General features: G+C 40.7%; 1 protein-coding gene across 2 annotated transcripts in view; it reads left to right on the top strand.

The window, feature by feature from the left end:
• Window positions 1–20,383, top strand: part of LOC136767818 (butyrophilin subfamily 1 member A1) — a 54,413-nt gene extending 34,030 nt beyond the window's left edge. Inside the window, exon 10 of one of the 2 annotated variants that reach the window (XM_066721830.1) lies at window positions 14,826–20,383. In XM_066721830.1, coding sequence (XP_066577927.1) covers window positions 14,826–15,370 — 545 coding nt within the window. In that variant the 3' untranslated portion in view covers window positions 15,371–20,383. Of the gene's footprint in view, window positions 1–2,514; window positions 4,891–14,825 lie in introns of those variants that run through there. The other variant, XM_066721831.1, reaches the window with a different exon arrangement.
• The last annotated feature ends 271 nt before the right edge of the window (window positions 20,384–20,654 follow it).

Here is a 20,654-nt window from a genome sequence, read left to right as displayed (position 1 = left end):
TCCCAGTCTGTTCAAGGAGAGGTTGAAATTTAAAACTGAATTTGATCTGCTCTCTACTCATCAAGTTGAGAAACAACTGATTAGATACCGAACGTCCTTATATGAACATGCTGAAGAGGCTAGCAAACTCCTAGCTCATCAACTGCGCTGATCTAATGCCTCTTATCTAATTACTGGACTCTGGACTGAATCAGGTTCTGTTTCAACTGACCAGACAGATATTAATGAGCAGTTCCAAAAATATTATTTAAATGTATATACCTCTGAATTTGTGACTGAACAATCACTTATAGATATGTTTTTTCACAACCTTGACATCCCATCTGTAACACCTGAATTATTAAATGACTTTGAGAAGCCTCTATCTCTTGAGGAGATAGTGGAGGCAATTAAATCAATGTAGAGTGGAAAATCCCCTGGTCCGGAAGGGTTCCCAGCTGATTTTTTAAAGAAATCCTAGCACTTTCCTTTTTTTTAGTCTCAGTGTTTTCTGAATCATTTGAGGCATATTCTCTCCCCCATACTTTTTATCTGGCATCAACATCTTTGTTACTGAAAAGAAATAAGGATCCATTTCAATGGAGTTCCTATCATGACATAACACCGATGTCACGATTCTGGTGAAAGCCTTGGCCCGCAGACTTGAATCGGTCCTAGCTTCCATCATCTCTTTTGACTGGTTTTATCAAGACATTCCTTTTTAAATATAAGACGTTAATTTAATATTTGATATATATCATATTCACAACCTGTGCCTGAGGTTCTTATTTCGTTAGATGCAGAGAAGGGCTTTGATTGGGTGGAGTGGGGCTATTTATTTTATACACTTAAAGGTTTGGTTTTGGGGAGTAATTTATTACTTGGATCAAATTGCTTTATGAATCGCCAGTTGCCTCGGTGCACACTAATAATATAAAATCTAAATATTTTTCTCTATACCGTGGTACTAGGCAAGGTTGTCCTTTATCTCTGCTTCTTTTTGCTATTTGCAGCTTTATTCTGTTGTAGCCAACAGGTGCAGGGAGTGATCCGTGTAAAGTGAATTATTCCCAGTTTACCTGGCTGCTGTACATTTGCAATATTCAGATTTGCCCTTTAAGATTGTGAAAAACAAATTAACATACCTTGGAATTACTGTTACAAAGTCATTTGCTGATGTTTTTAAATTAATGTTTTCCTTTTTATTAGAACAGGTAAAACAAGATTTTATACGCTGGTCTACATTGCCTCTTTCGCTAATTGGTCATACTAACTTGGTTAAAATGAATGTACTTCCTACATTTCTGTATCTCTTTCAGTGTATCCCAGTCTTTTTTCCAAAATCTTTTTTAACACTGTAGATTCAATTATTTATTTGTTTATAAAGGCCACAATAAACTTAAATTTCCATGAAATCCGATTTCATGAAATCCGATTGTGTTCGATTTCGTTGGATTTCATTAAATCCGAATGCGTGAAATCAGATTAAATTGTGACGCAATCGCACACTATATAAAGGGCGTTTGGGAGCGAGACCACGTGGGGAAGTTAGGAGTTTGAAAGAAAAAAGCAAGAAAGAAGATTGAGTGTAAATACTACCTGTATAGGCATATTTAGTTATGGCAGCTTCAGCCATCCTGTATATTGTGGCAAAAAGAAGGTGGCTTCACTGAAGACGTCAGGTCCATGACAATTCATCCTCGTCAATTCGCCCCTGCGACAATTCGTTCCAACGATAATTGGTCCTGGCAACAATTCGTCCCCGCAATAATTGGTCTCTACATCAATTCGCCCCATAACAATTTGTCCCCGACGACAATTCGTCCCCATCATTATACGTTCTCCACTTGAGCATTTGTAACCATGAGTGCATTCACTTATTACAGAGCCATAGAACACCCACACAAAATAGCTGTGTGTCTGTGTGTATTTATATATATATATATAGCCTGCCTGCTATATGTGTGTGTTCTGTGGCTCTGTAATAAGTGAATGCACTCATGGTTACAAATGCTCAAATGGAGAACATATAATGATGGGGGCGAATTGTCGTCGGGATGAATTGATGCCAGGGTGAATTGTCGTGGACGAATTGTCGGGGACGAATTATCCTGGACCCGACGAGTAGACGTAAGTCGGTAGATGACTGTAAAGTACTACAAAAGACGAGTATTCATCAGCCACATAGTTCGCTACTAAATGCTCAATGTAAAAATACACCATTTTATTTGCCCTTTCTACTGAGTTGATATCCACTTGAAGGGCACTCTAACCTTAATATTTGGGGCCAGGGTGGGTGACCGCCCCCTCTTTGGCTCCACTACTGGTGTCCACCCTTCTGGGTCAGAAATGGCAGTGTAAATGCTCCTATTTCAGCTAAAACAGTGCTGTAGAGTCTGTCAAAGCCCTTGCAGGGAGCAGCACACACAGCTCATGTCAGTGTTTAGGTTGTTCACAAAGCAGAAGGCAGCTTTAAAAGCACAGTGTGCTGGAATTGTGTCTGTACTCCCAATGTTTTCTATTGTATTCCCACAGCTGATGTGACTCTGGACCCTGATACAGCACACTGTAGACTGTTCCTGTCTGAGGATGGGAAGAGAGTGAAATATGGAGAAAGAGAGGATATCCTTGACAATCCACAGAGATTTGATTACTGGTACTGTGTTGTGAGCAGAGAGAGCTTCACCTCAGGGAGACACTACTGGGTGGTGGAGGTGAATGGAAAGTGTAGAATAGGAGTCACCAGAGAGTCTGCCCAGAGGAGAGGAGGTTTCAGCTTCACTCCCCAGCACGGCTACTGGGGTCTAAAATGTGACTCCTCTGCTCTCTCTGCTCTCACTGACCCTGAGACCCCCCTCCCTCAGACTCTGCTGCCCAGGATGCTGGGGGTGTGTGTGGATATTGAGGAGAGGCAGGTCTCCTTTTACAGAGTGGAGTCCAGGGCTCATATCTACACCTTCACTGACATGCAGTTCACTGAGGGAGAGAAGATCTATCCAGTCTTCAGGACTTGGGATACAGATGGAGACCTTGTGATTGTGCCTCCTTTTGACTCTGTAGATGAAAGAGATCAGTGAATCCTGAAGCCAGTCTGATGGCTGTTCCGCTGCCCCGCCCACTGGCAATCCCCAAAACATGTAGTCTCCTCCCCAATGATTTCAATATCCAATCCTGTTGTCCATTTGAGTTTTGAGGGAAGTCTTCCACCAGTACCCGGATGTTTCCTAAAATGTAATTGATCATATTCCTTTATTGTTTCTGCCCATCTTTTACAGATTGCACAATTGACGCATATTGATGTGGTTAACTTTATTTTATCACACCCCTTTTGTTTGGAAAAAAGCAAAAACTTGCTTTTCAACAGGGCTGTTTGTGTTACATTTCGCAACCTGGCAGTGTCTTTATTCCGTGTGCCCGTGGACAGCTGGCTGAAGGGTGAAGGGCACCTTCAGTCCTGTATAGATGCTGAATTGTAGTGCCAACAGCAGTCTTAATTCTAACACCAACAAGACTGCTGTCAGCCCTACACCTAATACAAAATATTTAATTCCAAACAAATTCCAAACTTTCAGGATAGGCAGCCAAATCTACTAATAAAATTTAAAATGATATGCTAATAATATATGAATAAATGATGTGTAGAAAATCATGAGTTTCAGGAATCATCATGATTATAAATCTTTCACAATGACTAATGATATTAGAAAGCCCAGATTGTTGGCTCTATTATATTCAGAATAGCCTAATGAATACACTGCGGGTCCAGCAGTTGGACGAGAAAGTATTTATAACTTATTAATTTTGAAGAGTTTACATATGCCCTAGATGTATTTCAGTGGCGAACCATGCCTTTCAGGACTGGGCCTTCTATACCTCCACCCCCCTCAAAAAAAATAAATCACTAACAAAAAATAAGGGGCGTCCCTGGCCATTTTTCCACTTTAGGCAAAATATAATTTTACTGCTCCATCTTCGAAAATCGCGTTGTTCTAGTTACGTGCGCACACACACACACACACACACACACACACACACACACACACACTATCGGACGTCACGGTCACGGTGGTTATGAACAACAATCATTCAACAAGTGTGTGGAAACAAAATGCAACCAGTTCAACGAGATGCAACATTGTAACAAAACAAGCAATACAAAATCAGTTTCACTCACCAATGACGTTCACTTGAAGACGAAATCCATGTCCATCTTTTCATAATAAATCCGTGACAATATCATATCCCCCTACTGCGTCAATATCATCTCCACCTGTTGCCATTTTCAATGTCCGCTATCAATCGCTAGTTAGCAGCACTAAGCTAGGTGTCTTAACGTAAGCAGGTCTTCTAGAATACCCTGGAGCTGTGGGAAATCTGAAATAATACGCCCATTGGCTACAAATCCAAATATGATTGGTTGATCAAGTTGTCAATCCAAACATGCCCTCTCATTCAGTTTAATGGGCCGGGCATTCTATTGAGGAAATAAAATACCCTGGATGAACGATATTCTCCCCAGAGAGTCCGTAGAAAAATATCTGATTTGTTGTATTTTTTCCCAACAAAAAAACATTCAAATGCACAGTGCATGGACAGAAAACAAGAAACAAGTTTGCGGAATTTTATTTTATTTTATTTATAGAATTCATTACGGTTTTTTTTTTTTTCATCTGAGGATTCCAGGGCCTTCTCTGAATACTTTGAAGGCCCTGACAGTTCGCCACTGATGTATTTAATTAAAATATTTAGTAACACATAAGATTGGATATGTGGGAGAAATTCACATATGCAGAGATGTTTACTTCTGAATTGCAAAAGCCACACTAAAAGGGGCTTTTAAACTGTCGGTTTTAAACTTATTAATTATATTCTGTTGTGTGAATAAACTGCTCTTTGGTGCATCTTTTTGAATTGTACGTCAATATTCTTCCTTTAACCAAGGGGACCTGTGTGGGGTGGTTAAATGTTTGTGATGAAAAGTGTGTGATGAAAAGATGGGATCCCGGTTTTAACCGAGTGTCTATCGTTAGTATGACTTATAATTATACTTAGACAAAGACTTAGTCTATGTTTATGCAACTGTCCACAGGTGTCTGCCTGTGTGGAGAGGGCCTGTTCTCCTTGTTGCCTTGTGGGTTTGCTGTCGGGTATCTGGTTTCTTCCCACATCCCAAAGACATGCTGCTTAAGTTAATTGTTAATGCTAAATTGCTGTGTGTGTTACTTTGTTAACATTGGCTATCTTTCGAGTTAGAAGCACTGCCCAAGGGGGAGGGATTTTCAGCACGTGCGCTGGAACGTATCGAAGACATTTGTCTATCAAAGCTGCCATTGACCCTTGTGCCCGTCATACTATATCGGCTAGTGCGTCGTCTGCAGCCTCCGTAACATTACTTAAAATAAATATATAAAATTATTCTTGCAGTCCAGTCAAAAGTGTCTGGTGTGCCGGATTTGACCCATGGGCCGCCTATTGACTACCCCTGGTATAGACAGTTGAGCTTGTCCGCTCCTTATTAAGTTGAGCGTGGACGACTGCTCCTGTTGTTTATGAGGGCACGTTGTGCCTCGCTATCTATATAGTTCCTTTGCAGCAGTCTGTGGCCCTGCTCTAGCTATGCTAGATGTGCAGGGGGCCACTGCTGCGGTGTCCAGTGGAAGGCACTTGAGTTGGCTCTTGTTGCCCCGCTGTGTATATAGTTCCATTATTTAATTGAACTATCCCGCAGTGGCTATCCAGTCTGGTTAGCCCGCTGTATGTTGAGCACAGGGTGTGAGACTGCACCCTGTGCTTTTATGGTGTGGACTTGGTATTGGCCCCGCTCCCAGCCCTGCTAGTAGAGTAGTAGGCCGCTATTACTAGGCTTTGCGGTAGGCACAAGTTTTCTTGTTGCCACGTGGAAACACCATTTGTTATTTCTTCTCAGTTCAGTGTGACTGCAGTCTTCGCATTTGGGTAGCCCGGATTTGGCCACAAGGGGCACCTGTGGCTTCTATCATAGAGTTGGTATGGCTCCTAGTAGGTACGCCTCAGGGCAGGCCATCTTACCAGCTCACTGCCTCCTCCCATGCGATGGTTTGGTAATTCTGTAACCCCTCCCCCTTAGGCAGTGTTTATTTTCTCAGATAACCATGGTTGCATACGCAACCTATTGTTATTGTGCTGAATGACACCATCTAATCATGGAATAAATTAAGATGTATGAATTGCAAGGTGGTCAGTGTTTATTTTGTAAGCAAAATTTAGTTTTAAATGAGGGTGGTACCCTAATAGTGAGGAACCTAGTTTTTTTATCATATATATATACACTCACCTAAAGGATTATTAGGAACACCTGTTCAATTTCTCATTAATGCAATTATCTAACCAACCAATCACATGGCAGTTGCTTCAATGCATTTAGGGGTGTGGTCCTGGTCAAGACAATCAACTGAACTCCAAACTGTATGTCTGAATGGGAAAGAAAGGTGATTTAAGCAATTTTGAGAGTGGCATGGTTGTTGGTGCCAGACGGGCCGGTCTGAGTATTTCACAATCTGCTCAGTTACTGGGATTTTCACGCACAACCATTTCTAGGGTTTACAAAGAATGGTGTGAAAAGGGAAAAACATCCAGTATGCGGCAGTCCTGTGGGCGAAAATGCCTTGTTGATGCTAGAGGTCAGAGGAGAATGGGCCGACTGATTCAAGCTGATAGAAGAGCAACTTTGACTGAAATAACCACTCGTTACAACCGAGGTATGCAGCAAAGCATTTGTGAAGCCACAACACGTACAACCTTGAGGCGGATGGGCTACAACAGCAGAAGACCCCACCAGGTACCACTCATCTCCACTACAAATAGGAAAAAGAGGCTACAATTTGCACAAGCTCACCAAAATTGGACAGTTGAAGACGGGGAAAAATGTTGCCTGGTCTGATGAGTCTTGATTTCTGTTGAGACATTCAGATGGTAGAGTCAGAATTTGGCGTAAACAGAATGAGAACATGGATCCATCATGCCTTGTTACCACTGTGCAGGCTGGTGGTGGTGGTGTAAGGGTGTGGGGGATGTTTTCTTGGCACACTTTAGGCCCCTTAGTGCCAATTGGGCATCGTTTAAATGCCATGGCCTACCTGAGCATTGTTTCTGACCATGTCCATCCCTTTATGACCACCATGTACCCATCCTCTGATGGCTACTTCCAGCAGGATAATGCACCATGTCACAAAGGTCGAATCATTTCAAATTGGTTTCTTGAACATGACAATGAGTTCACTGTACTAAACTGGCCCCCACAGTCACCAGATCTCAACCCAATAGAGCATCTTTGGGATGTGGTGGAACGGGAGCTTCGTGCCCTGGATGTGCATCCCACAAATCTCCATCAACTGCAAGATGCTATCCTATCAATATGGGCCAACATTTCTAAAGAATGCTTTCAGCACCTTGTTGAATCAATGCCACGTAGAATTAAGGCAGTTCAGAAGGCGAAAGGGGGTCAAACACAGTATTAGTATGGTGTTCCTAATAATCCTTTAGGTGAGTGTTTATACAGTGAGGGAAAAAAGTATTTGATCCCCTGCTGATTTTGTACCTTTGCCCACTGACAAAGAAATGATCAGTCTATAATTTTAATGGTAGGTGTATTTTAACAGTGAGAGACAGAATAACAACAAAAAAAATCCAGAAAAACACATTTCAAAAAAGTTATAAATTGATTTGCATGTTAATGAGGGAAATAAGTATTTGACCCCTTCGACTTTGTACTTGCTGGCAAAACCCTTGTTGGCAATCACAGAGGTCAGACGTACTTGTAGTTGGCCACCAGGTGTGCACACATCTCAGGAGGGATTTTGTCCCACTCCTCTTTGCAGATCCTCTCCAAGTCATTAAGGTTTCGAGGCTGACGTTTGGCAACTTGAACCTTCAGCTCCCTCCACAGATTTTCTATGGGATTAAGGTCTGGAGACTGGCTAGGCCACTCCAGGACCTTAATGTGCTTCTTCTTGAGCCACTCCTTTGTTGCCTTGGCTGTGTGTTTTGGGTCATTGTCATGCTGGAATACCCATCCACGACCCATTTTCAATGCCCTGGCTGAGGGAAGGAGGTTCTCACCCAAGATTTGACGGTACATGGCCCCGTCCATCGTCCCTTTGATGCGGTGCAGTTATCCTGTCCCCTTAGCAGAAAAACACCCCCAAAGCATAATGTTTCCACCTCCATGTTTGACGGTGGGGATGGTGTTCTTGGGGTCATTAATCCTCCTCCAAACACGGCGAGTTGAGTTGATGCCAAAGAGCTCGATTTTGGTCTCATCTGACCACAACACTTTCACCCAGTTCTCCTCTGAATCATTCAGATGTTCATTGGCAAACTTCAGACGGGCCTGTACATGTGCTTTCTTGAGCAGGGGGACCTTGCGGGCGCTGCAGGATTTCAGTCCTTCACGGCGTAGTGTGTTACCAATTGTTTTCTTGGTGACTATGGTCCCAGCTGCCTTGAGATCATGAACAAGATCCTCCCGTGTAGTTCTGGGCTGATTCCTCACCGTTCTCATGATCATTGAAACTCCACGAGGTGAGATCTTGCATGGAGCCCCAGACCAAGGGAGACTGACAGTTATTTTGTGTGTCTTCCATTTGCGAATAATCGCACCAACTGTTGTCACCTTCTCACCAAGCTGCTTGGCGATGGTCTTGTAGCCCATTCCAGCCTTGTGTAGATCTACAGTCTTGTCCCTGACATCCTTGGACAGCTCTTTGGTCTTGGCCATGGTGGAGAGTTTGGAATCTGATTGATTGATTGCTTCTGTGGACAGGTGTCTTTTATACAGGTAACGAGCTGAGATTAGGAGCGCTCCCTTTAAGAGAGTGCTCCTAATCTCAGCTCGTTACCTGTATAAAAGACACCTGGGAGCCAGAAATCTTGCTGATTGATAGGGGCTCAAATACTTATTTCACTCATTAACATGCAAATCAATGTATAACTTTTTTGAAATGCGTTTTTCTGGATTTTTTTGGTGTTATTCTGTCTCTCACTGTTAAAATACACCTACCATTAAAATTATAGACTGATCATTTCTTTGTCAGTGGGCAAACTTACAAAATCAGCAGGAGATCAAATACTTTTTTCCCTCACTGTGTATATATATATATATATATATATAATCAAATTGGTAACACTTTACAATAAATACCCCTTATCAGACATTAACTAATATTTTAGTTAACATGAACAAGCCAGTAACTAATGCATCAACAAGTCATGAAAAGTAATTCAGTAATGGTAACTAATGAATTAACTTCTACATGAATTAATGTTTTGGTTGGTTTTTCTGCATGTAACTAACAGGCAGTAAACATGACTCATTTCAAGGACGACATACACTCACCTAAAGGATTATTAGGAACACCATATTAATACTGTGTTTGACCCCCTTTCGCCTTCAGAACTGCCTTAATTCTACGTGGCATTGATTCAACAAGGTGCTGAAAGCATTCTTTAGAAATGTTGGCCCATATTGATAGGATAGCATCTTGCAGTTGATGGAGATTTGTGGGATGCACATCCAGGGCACGAAGCTCCCGTTCCACCACATCCCAAAGATGCTCTATTGGGTTGAGATCTGGTGACTGTGGGGGCCAGTTTAGTACAGTGAACTCATTGTCATGTTCAAGAAACCAATTTGAAATGATTCGACCTTTGTGACATGGTGCATTATCCTGCTGGAAGTAGCCATCAGAGGATGGGTACATGGTGGTCATAAAGGGATGGACATGGTCAGAAACAATGCTCAGGTAGGCCGTGGCATTTAAACGATGCCCAACTGGCACTAAGGGGCCTAAAGTGTGCCAAGAAAACATCCCCCACACCATTACACCACCACCACCAGCCTGCACAGTGGTAACAAGGCATGATGGATCCATGTTCTCATTCTGTTTATGCCAAATTCTGACTCTACCATCTGAATGTCTCAACAGAAATCGAGACTCATCAGACCAGGCAACATTTTTCCAGTCTTCAACTGTCCAATTTTGGTGAGCTTGTGCAAATTGTAGCCTCTTTTTCCTATTTGTAGTGGAGATGAGTGGTACCCGGTGGGGTCTTCTGCTGTTGTAGCCCATCCGCCTCAAGGTTGTACGTGTTGTGGCTTCACAAATGCTTTGCTGCATACCTCGGTTGTAACGAGTGGTTATTTCAGTCAAAGTTGCTCTTCTATCAGCTTGAATCAGTCGGCCCATTCTCCTCTGACCTCTAGCATCAACAAGGCATTTTCACCCACAGGACTGCCGCATACTGGATGTTTTTCCCTTTTCACACCATTCTTTGTAAACCCTAGAAATGGTTGTGCGTGAAAATCCCAGTAACTGAGCAGATTGTGAAATACTCAGACCGGCCCGTCTGGCACCAACAACCATGCCACGCTCAAAATTGCTTAAATCACCTTTCTTTCCCATTCAGACATTCAGTTTGGAGTTCAGGAGATTGTCTTGACCAGGACCACACCCCTAAATGCATTGAAGCAACTGCCATGTGATTGGTTGGTTAGATAATTGCATTAATGAGAAATTGAACAGGTGTTCCTAATAATCCTTTAGGTGAGTGTATTTAGATGTTTGTAAATCCTGAGATCGGCTCCGGCTTCCTGCGACCCTCACCAGGATAAGCGGTTTCAAGAATGGATGGATGGATGGATGGATAATTAATTTTTTAAACATGTTCAGTGCTTATTCATGTTAACTAATTAATCAGCAAATGGTGTATTAGATGTTTTCTGGGAAATGTGTGCATCATGGTTAATGAGATCATTATTAATTTGTGGGGCAATGACTTAGCCCAAATATTTAACAGGAATTATTATATTCTCACAACAAAGTTGTAGTAGTAAGTGTTGAGATGAGTGAACAGGGCTGTAATGGATGTATGACTTACTTACTTACTTGCTGAACTCCATGCTGCCATCTTCCTCTGCAAACCAGGCTGACAAGGGTGGGTACCATCCGATTCATCTGTGTGTGTGTGGCTTGCTTTACATTTATGATTTATGCCTTATTGATGGCTTAAGAGTTTTCATCACACATTACGTAAGCTAATTAGTGAATTAGTTGACCCTTGGAAGTGCCTGATGTAGTAGAAACTGTTCATGACTTACCAACGCATTACTAGTGCTCTTTATGCATTAGTTAACAGTAATAGGGTCTTGTTAACACATTTTGGCGTACCTGTGGAAACTTGGAAACTGTCCATTCCAACCAATCCAACCCAGTCTCATGGGAGAAACATCAACAGGCTAAGGTTTAGGCACTGCACTGTTTTCTGGACCCTCTTCCTGGTCCACAGAGAAGGAATAAATGTGCCAATAAAAAGCTACATAAACCTACCAAACACAATAATAATAATAATAATAATAATAATAATAATAATAATAAAGCTATTTCTTGGATAATCTATCAATAAGGGTAATTTATTTCCTTACGTATTTTTTAATAGTCATATTCAAATGCAAGATTATGCCATGCAGTAAGATTGGTAAATATGATGATAATAATAATAATAATAATAATAATAATAATAATAATAATATAATAATATGATAATGATGTTAGGTGGGTAGGTATATAGGCTAATATTAGAGCATATATACACTACCGTTCAAAAGTTTTAGAACACCTCAATCTTTCCAGTTTTTATTTAAATGTATGCAGTTTAATGTTTCAATGTACTCTGAAATTAAAGTATAGAACAAATAAACAATTGGAGATCATGGAATAAATCATGGAATTGTACCCCTTAAGCTGACAAACCCCTCTGGTCCCCTTAAAAGGGCACCAAATCCGTGTGCTTCTCTTTAATCCCATGTGTACTCTTCACTGTTGTGTTGTTTGCCAAGTGTTTGGTATCCCTTGAAAGCTGAGACTCTCAGCTTTCTAACAATGTGAAGCAGTCTCTCATGTGAAAAATTGTTTTTTTATACCCCACCCCACAGTAGGAATACAAAATCTCCTAAAATATTGACAATTATGACATATTCTGTAACTAGACAGTCTACTGATCAAAACAAGACCATCCACATTTTGGTAGAAGCAACACACACCCTGGCGACACCTAAACTATAAATCGGATGTGTTTGAGAATGAAACGCGCTAGTAGCCAAGAGAATAAGCTTTCAAACGATGTGCGCATTGTAGGAATACAGTGTCACTTCTATGCACAGGAGCTGCACATAACACAGCCAAATAATGCTTAAGAGGGTGTAGTAACACAGTATATCACTCTGAAATGTACATTATTTTTCAGTTTTTGGTAACAAACTTTTTTTTAAAACCTCTGGCAATTTACTGCTTACCTTTGTACCATTTCAGGTTATTAACTGGACTTGTACTGCTTACATTTCAATAAAAACTGGCAAAATGGGGATGGTCTAAAACATTTTACTGGTAGTGTATGTATATCTGATCATGTTTTATGTAATAAAAATGTACATTGGAACTACAAAAATACAATGGAAATGCAATATGTACGATTGTTAATGCCAAATGCTCAAGTGGAGAACGTATAATGATGAGGGCAAATTGTCGCCGGGGGCCAATTGTTGGATTGACATGCTCCCTATATTCTCTAATATTAGGCTATATACCTACCCACCTAACATCATCATCATCTTCATATTATTATTATTATTATCATCATCATCATATTTGCCGATCTTACTGCATGGCATAATCTTGCATTTGAATATAATTATTAAAAAATAAATTAGGAAATAATTACCCTCATTGATAGATTGTTGAAGACATAGCTTTATTATTATTATTATTATTATTATTATTATTATTATTATTTTGTTCGTTAGGTTTATGTAGTATTTTATCGGCACATAACCTTAGCCTGTTGATGTTTCTCCCGTGAGACTGGGTTGCATTATTTATACCAGTATAGTTAAATAAATTAAATATAAATTAAAACATTTAAACTAAATTAAAACATTAAAAACACTGCCTAATAAGCATTTGCAAACCATTGGTTGGAATGGACAGTTTCCAAGTTTCCACAGGTATGCCAAAATGTGTTAACAAGACCCTATTACTGTTAACTAATGCATAAGGAGCACTAGTAATGCGTTGGTAAGTCATGAACAGTTTCTACTATATCGGGCACTTCCAAGGGTCAACTAATTCACTAATTAGCTTACGTAATGTGTGATGAAAACTCTTAAGCCATGAATAAGGTATAAATCATAAATGTAAAGCACGCCACACACACACAGATGACCTGGATGGTACCCACCCTTCTCAGCCTGGTTTGCAGAGGAAGATGGCAGCATAAGGGGAACTTATTGTAAAGAGTTACCAATTTGATAATTATATGATAACAAACATGGTTCCTCATTATTAGGGTACCACCCAAGGGGTGTATCTGGGTGGAGAAATGGTGATATAGTGGTAATGGTAATAATAAAGTAGAAAATTGTGACTGTACTTCACGCAGTGTGGAAATTGATAAATCACAAAATACATATTCATATCTTCTCTGGGTCTACAGGGTGGTATAGTCTCTTAGTGGGTATGATGCTCATCTCTAATGTGGCAGCTTTTAGGTTCCTAAATAGACCAAGTTGTGCCGATGTAAGGGAGCCCATGGTGTAGTTTTTTAAAGATGTGTGTAGTGATTGTGTGCTGCATGACTTTGTGCAGCTCTCCTTTTACTGATTAATACATTAACACATCTCCACTGACTCTGTCTGCTTTGATGAAGCCCCACTGAAGAATTGTTTCTTTCACTGCACCTCTCCCCACCCTCTCTCTCTATGTCTCCACACCATACTATGACACACAAACATCTTACTAGCATTAAGATTCTGTAATATTATATTTTCTTTTTTTTAAGCAATCCTGCTCTATTGACTATTAAGATGTTGTCTTGAATGGACAGACTGTAGTTTCCCTCTCTGTCCAGATGAGGTCTCCCTTCTCCAGCACTGAATACCCAACAGTGATTGTGTCTCTAACAGTCACGACTCCTGAAGTCTGTTGCTGAGAGTCTCTTTTCAGGAGGATCATCTCTGACTCTGTTCCCTCAGATCAGAGCCCTTAATAATCCTCACTGACCCCCTGTCACTGAGACAGTGCTGTAGAGTCACTCAGAGCCCTTAATAATCCTCACTGACCCCCTGTCACTGAGACAGTGCTGTAGAGTCGCTCAGAGCCCTTAATAATCCTCACTGACCCCCTGTCACTGAGACAGTGCTGTAGAGTCGCTCAGAGCCCTTAATAATCCTCACTGACCCCCTGTCACTGAGACAGTGCTGTAGAGTCGCTCAGAGCCCTTAATAATCCTCACTGACCCCCTGTCACTGAGACAGTGCTGTAGAGCCGCTCAGAGCCCTAAATAATCCTCACTGACCCCCTGTCACTGAGACAGTGCTGTAGAGCCGCTCAGAGCCCTTAATAATCCTCACTGACCCCCTGTCACTGAGACAGTGCTGTAGAGTCGCTCAGAGCCCTTAATAATCCTCACTGACCCCCTGTCACTGAGACAGTGCTCTAGAGCCACTCAGAGCCCTTAATAATCCTCACTGACCCCCTGTCACTGAGACAGTGCTGTAGAGTCGCTCAGAGCCCTTAATAATCCTCACTGACCCCCTGTCACTGAGACAGTGCTGTAGAGCCGCTCAGAGCCCTTAATAATCCTCACTGACCCCCTGTCACTGAGACAGTGCTGTAGAGTCGCTCAGAGCCCTTGCAGGAGCAGCACACACAGCTCATGTCTGTGTTTAGGTTGTTCACAGAGCAGAAGCAGCTTTAAAAGCACAGTGTGCTGGAATTGTGTCTGTACTCCCAATGTTTTCTATTGTTTTCCCACAGCTGATGTGACTCTGGACCCTGATACAGCACGCTGTGACCTGACCCTGTCTGAGGATGGGAAGAGAGTGAGATATGGAAAGAGGCAGGATCTCCCTGACAATCCACAGAGATTTGATTCCTGGGACTGTGTTGTGAGCAGAGAGAGCTTCACCTCAGGGAGACACTACTGGGTGGTGGAAGTGATTACACAGTGGGTAATAGGAGTCATAAGAGGGTCTAACCAGAGGAAAGGAGACCTCAAATTCACTCCCCAACAGGGCTACTGGGGTCTGGAACTCCTTGACTCCTCTTCTTTCTTTGCTCGCACTGACCCTAAGACCCCCCTCCCTCAGAATCTGCTGCCCAGGAAGCTGGGGGTGTGTGTGGATATTGAGGAGAGGCAGGTCTCCTTTTACAGAGTGGAGTCCAGGGCTCATATCTACACCTTCACTGACATGCACTTCACTGAGGGAGAGAAGATCTATCCTTTCTTCTGCACCTGGAATGAGAATAAGGACCTTGTGATTCTGCCTCCTGTTGTCTCTGTAGATGAAACAGATCAGTGACTGAAGCCAGTCTGACAGCTGATACACTGAACACACAGATAATCTTCCAGGGTCAATTGCAACGAACTGAAAGCTGCGTACTAAGTGTAGATTATCCCGTGGTTAGTGCGCAGCTCCGTACTAAACTTGTTCACATTTAATACCCATTGCAACAAAGTCGGCGACTGAAGTTCGTATCCAGCTGTGGACTAAACAAGGTCTGCATTGCAACGAGCCCCAAAATCACTGCTGCTGCCTCTAGAGGAGACGATGTACGCGACTAACTTAGTCCTGCTCCAGATACGGACTTAATATGGATAGTACCGTACTAAAGGGAACTAAATGTGAAAAATTACAAAATGTTTTATTCAAAATCACAAATCTTTGTTTTTTTACATATAAAATAATTTGCATTTTAGTTTTTAACATTGACAACATATTTGTAATGAGTAGCGAATGCTCTGGTGTACATGGATCAAATTAACACCACAGCTAACTTTTTTTTTTTTTTAAATAACCAGTGGAAATGTATTCAATATTATGAAATAACTGAGAATATATTGTAAACTGTACATTTATTTTAACACAATATTATATGAATAATATATTTGAAATGATACATTATAATGGGCTGTATGTAGCCTATAGCCCACTTCTGCATATAGTATACTGAACAAAACTATATGTAACATGTAAAGTGTTGGTCCCATGTTTCATGAGCTGAAATGAAAGATCCCAGAAATTTTCCACTCGTATAATAAATTTATTATTCTTTTATTCTCAAAATTCGTGCACAAATTCGTTTACATCCCTGTTAGTGAGCATTTTTCCTTGGCCATGAAAATCCATCCACCTGACAGGTATGGCATCAAGAAGCTGATTAAACAGCCCAAGCATTACACAGGTGCTTGTGTAATTACATAGGGACAATAAAAGGCCACATATTCAAATGTTCACTTTTGTCACACAACACAATGCCAAAGATGTCTCGAGTGTTGAGGTAGTCTGCAATCAGCTGCTGACTGCCCGAATGTCAGAGCTGTTCCCAGAGAATTGAATGTTCATTTCTCTACCATAAGCCAACATCTTTTATGAGAATTTGGCAAGTACGTCCAACCGGCCTCACAACCGCAGACCACGTGTACCACGGCAGCCCAGGACTCCACATCCAGCTTCTTTTCTCTCCAGGATCGTCTGAGACCAGCCACTAGACAGCTGATGAGAATTTCTGCACAAACTGTCAGAAAGCTTCTCAGGGAAGCTCATCTCGTTGTCCTCACCAGGGTCTTGACCCGCCTGCAGCTCTGGTGTACATTCCTGCAGTCAGCATGTCAGTTGCATGCTCCCTCAAAACCTGAGACTTGAAATCCATAGATTAGGGCCTAGTGAACTCATTACATGACTGATGTCCTTATATGAACTGTAACTCAGTAAAATCTTTGAAAATGTCGCATGTTGTATATATATTTTTGTTCAGTGAATATTAGTATACCGTGCCCAGGGCAGGGCTGTGGTTCAGCATTGAGCTCCAATTCGAGACCACACCTCTTGTACAGGGGAGGATTGTTGGGCTGCAATGTTGGAGGTGCCAGGTCCGAAGCTCCCCATGCGCATTGGTTATAATTCAGATCAGTGTCGTATGTAATGTAATGGGAAATGCAATTTAGCTTTAACTGTGTATTTTTGTGCCGTACACAATTGTCTTGAGTTAAAAAAAAAAAAAAAAGATAATTCTGAAGAAAAAGTGTTATTGACTTTGCTAATAAATGTACTTTAAAATTATAATACACTGCAAACAATCGCTCAGATTTCCTAGTTGAGACGCGCCCTCTTAATTGATTTCACTTCCTGTTTGGTAGCATAATAAACTATGGATCAGCTAGTCTCCAACCTTGTTCCGCTTATTTTTTCAATGCAATGGATACTGAATTCATGCGCAGCTCGGGATGATCTCAAGATCAATAATAAGCAGCTCCGTACTAACTGCAAGTTCGTTGCAATTGACCCCTTGTGCACACTTTGATATTCTCTTACCCTCAGTGTGGAATTTTAATTGGCCTTGCTCTTACATTACTGTATTAATAGTAGCAGAAATTGTATTACCATTTGTAGAAGTGGCAGAAGTTATGTGGCTGAACTAGTAATACAATAATAACCACACTGATAGTAATAATATGATAATAGATAGACAAGTACATCAATCAATCAATCAATCTATTTGGCTTCAAGGATATCGCTGCTCTAGAGGCAGTTGAGAGGAGAGCAACCAGACTTATTCCAGGTCTGAAGGGAACGTCCTACTGAGAGACTGAGGAACTGAACCTTTTCACCCTGGAACAGAGGAGACTACGTGGGGACTTGATTCAAGTCTTCAAAATCATGAAAGAAATCGACCACATCAAACCAGAGGAGCTTTTCCAGATCAGCAGGGACACACGCACCCGGGGACACAAATGGAAATTGAGCTTCAAGGCATTCAATGGAAAACAGGAGACACTTCTTCACACAGAGAGTTGTCACAATCTGAACAAACTCCCCAGCGATGTGGTAGAAGCTGAAAATTTGGGAACATTTAAAAATAGACTGGATAGGATCCTTGGATCACTTAGATATTAATGGACACGAAACGAGCATGATGGGTCGAATGGCCTCCTCTCGTTTGTACACTTTCTTATGTTCTTATGTTCTAATTTAGTATAGTGCCCTTCGCTGGGTAGCCACAGACACTTTACAGTTTGAGAACAAACAAAAAACTAAATAAATAAATAAACCATCAATAAATTTAATTAAGTTAAGTAAACCAAAAAACTAAAACTAAAATTCATATGGATGGCAGATTGTTATAGTAGAAAATAAATCTCTGGGTGTCCATGACTTAAGGCCTAGGCTTACTGGTTGCCTCTCCTCCAGGTAGTGTAACTGTATGATGCAGCAGCAAAGAAGATCTAAAATTTCTTAAAGCTGTGGCATGTGGCATGGCATCTGTTGTAGTTATGCTTGTTAAGCTTTATAAAACACTAACTATTAACCAGCATAAATGTTTGAAACAGTACTCATACAGCATTAAATAAAATACTGAATTCTGAAAGGTGGCATTGTCATTTTCACTGTTACTTCTCTAATGGCTGCACCACCATTTAGCAGGTACCTGGGACTTAACGGTATTATGTCTGCACTTGTTAGCTGTCTTATACAGGAAGGTATGCTTATTGTATATTGTATATATGTATGTATTGTATGAAAATGTTTCCCAGGAAAACTACATCTGAAAACGAAATAAGCCTACAGTAGAAATGACATATAGCCGCAGTACAGTGTCAAACCACTAGATGGTAAACTTCTATTAATGTGGAAATCCAACACTGCCTGTTAAAATCACTGTACAATCCTTGTTACTACAAACGGTTCAGTTTTTTTTATATTCTGAAACTTTTATCCATTTATGGTCAGAAATATTCACACCCTTCACTTAAAACATGGTTGCTTGGTGACTCGTCTAATCAGTGCCATTTAATGTACCTCTAAAACAGGTAAGGTCTTATCTGTATAGGGCAATATGTATTGATGCCTCCAATGCATCTCAACAGTGTAAGTACATGTCCAGTGTTCTGCTTGTTGCATGGCTCCTTGTACTTTTCTGGTGTGGTTGTGAGGGTGAGTGCCTTGTAAAGACATCCATCAAGCATGTGAGGGGTGTTTTCAAGTATGTACAAATCTAGGACATAAGCCTTCCACAGTCAAGATAAGGTTTGAATAGAAAGTGCTGTTTGGATTAAATCCCTGAGCCCCTACTGTACTGAGGGGATGCAGGACTTCAAAATGAGTAATATTACTAAAGCAACATTACTAACATTAACCCATCTGACTATGGAGCCAGTCTGACAGTGCAGTAATGGAGCTGTGTGTGTGTGTGTGCATGTGCATGTGCGTGTGTGAGCATGTGTGTGTGTGTGTGTACAGGTTTTCGTGATATATGGGGACTTTTTTTTAGGTTACAAACTGGTAATTACTAGGTTATTATCCTATAAATGTGAAATGTGAGGACTTTGTCTAGAGTCCCCATGAGTCAAATTGCTTAAAAAACATACTGAATTATGTTTTAGTGAAAATGTAAAAATGCAGAAAGTTTTGTGTGAGGGTAAGGTTTAGGGTTAGGGTTAGGGGATAGAATCTATAGTTTGTACAGTATAAAAATCATTATGTCTATGGCAAGTCCCCACAAGGATAGAAAAACAAATGTGTGTATGTGTGTGTTGTGTGTGTCATTACAGGAGAGCAAGGGTTCCATCCACTATTAAACAGCAGCCAGAAATCTGTAAGGGTTTTGTTTAATTTGATTTTATTATTGATGCAGTTACCCTCTCTCGGATGCCAGAGCTGTGTGAGCACGTCTCCACCATGTCAATCCTGATTGTGTCTGTATATTGTGCTGTTATCATGGGAACACTGTACCTTACAGATTACTCTGCAGAACTAAGTTACCCAGCCATAGTTGACCCTGGTAAATGTGCCATAGAATTGATTTAACATGAGTTTGTTCGAGTTCAACCATAGAGTTACAATGGTTTCCTATGGTTTCCTGTGCTTTATTACACTGCAACACGGAAACACCATGATACACCATGAGAAACAACATTTTTTATAAAGATAATAGATTTAAAATGTGTCAATGTTGTATGAATTATTCTTGGAAACGATTGTATTGAATTGTTAATTGAATTCATGGGTTTGTGAAATATGGTTATCTTTAACCAGTTAGTGGGGCCCAGGTGTTGAGGGATATATAATTAATTAATTAATTGAGTTTAATCTGATTACCCAAGTTTTGAAACACATTTGAAATGGGATACCTGGTGATTTCACTTGAATTCCCCCGTTCATGCCTGTCCTCTAGTGCACTGATGTCATTTTGAACTTGTAAATTGTACTATGCTTTGATCTGTAATTCTAGGCTGTATTGCACTTTAATAACTCTTATGTTTTGTAAGTCTCCCTGGATAATAAATAAATAAATAAATAATACTACAGCCATAACTGTTATACATATCGTATTATTATTATTATTATTATTATTATTATTATTATCATCATTATTGTGTCAAATAATAATAATAATAAGATGCAGTATTATTAGTATCGCTTCCATGGAACTCGTCTGGAATGTCCAGCGTGCTACATCCCGTACTGGGACAGAATCTCACATTTCAGCAGAACAGCGCCAGGGCAAGAGGAAATATGTCAATATTACGCAGGTACTTATGAAGTCAGACGTGCAATGCTTTATTTCTCTTCAGGTACAGGGAGG

Source organism: Amia ocellicauda, chromosome 14 (genome assembly GCF_036373705.1).
Source record: "Amia ocellicauda isolate fAmiCal2 chromosome 14, fAmiCal2.hap1, whole genome shotgun sequence".
Lineage (NCBI taxonomy): Eukaryota > Metazoa > Chordata > Actinopteri > Amiiformes > Amiidae > Amia > Amia ocellicauda.
The sequence above is the reverse complement of the archived record's forward strand: the minus strand, read 5'-3'. Positions and strand labels throughout refer to the sequence as shown.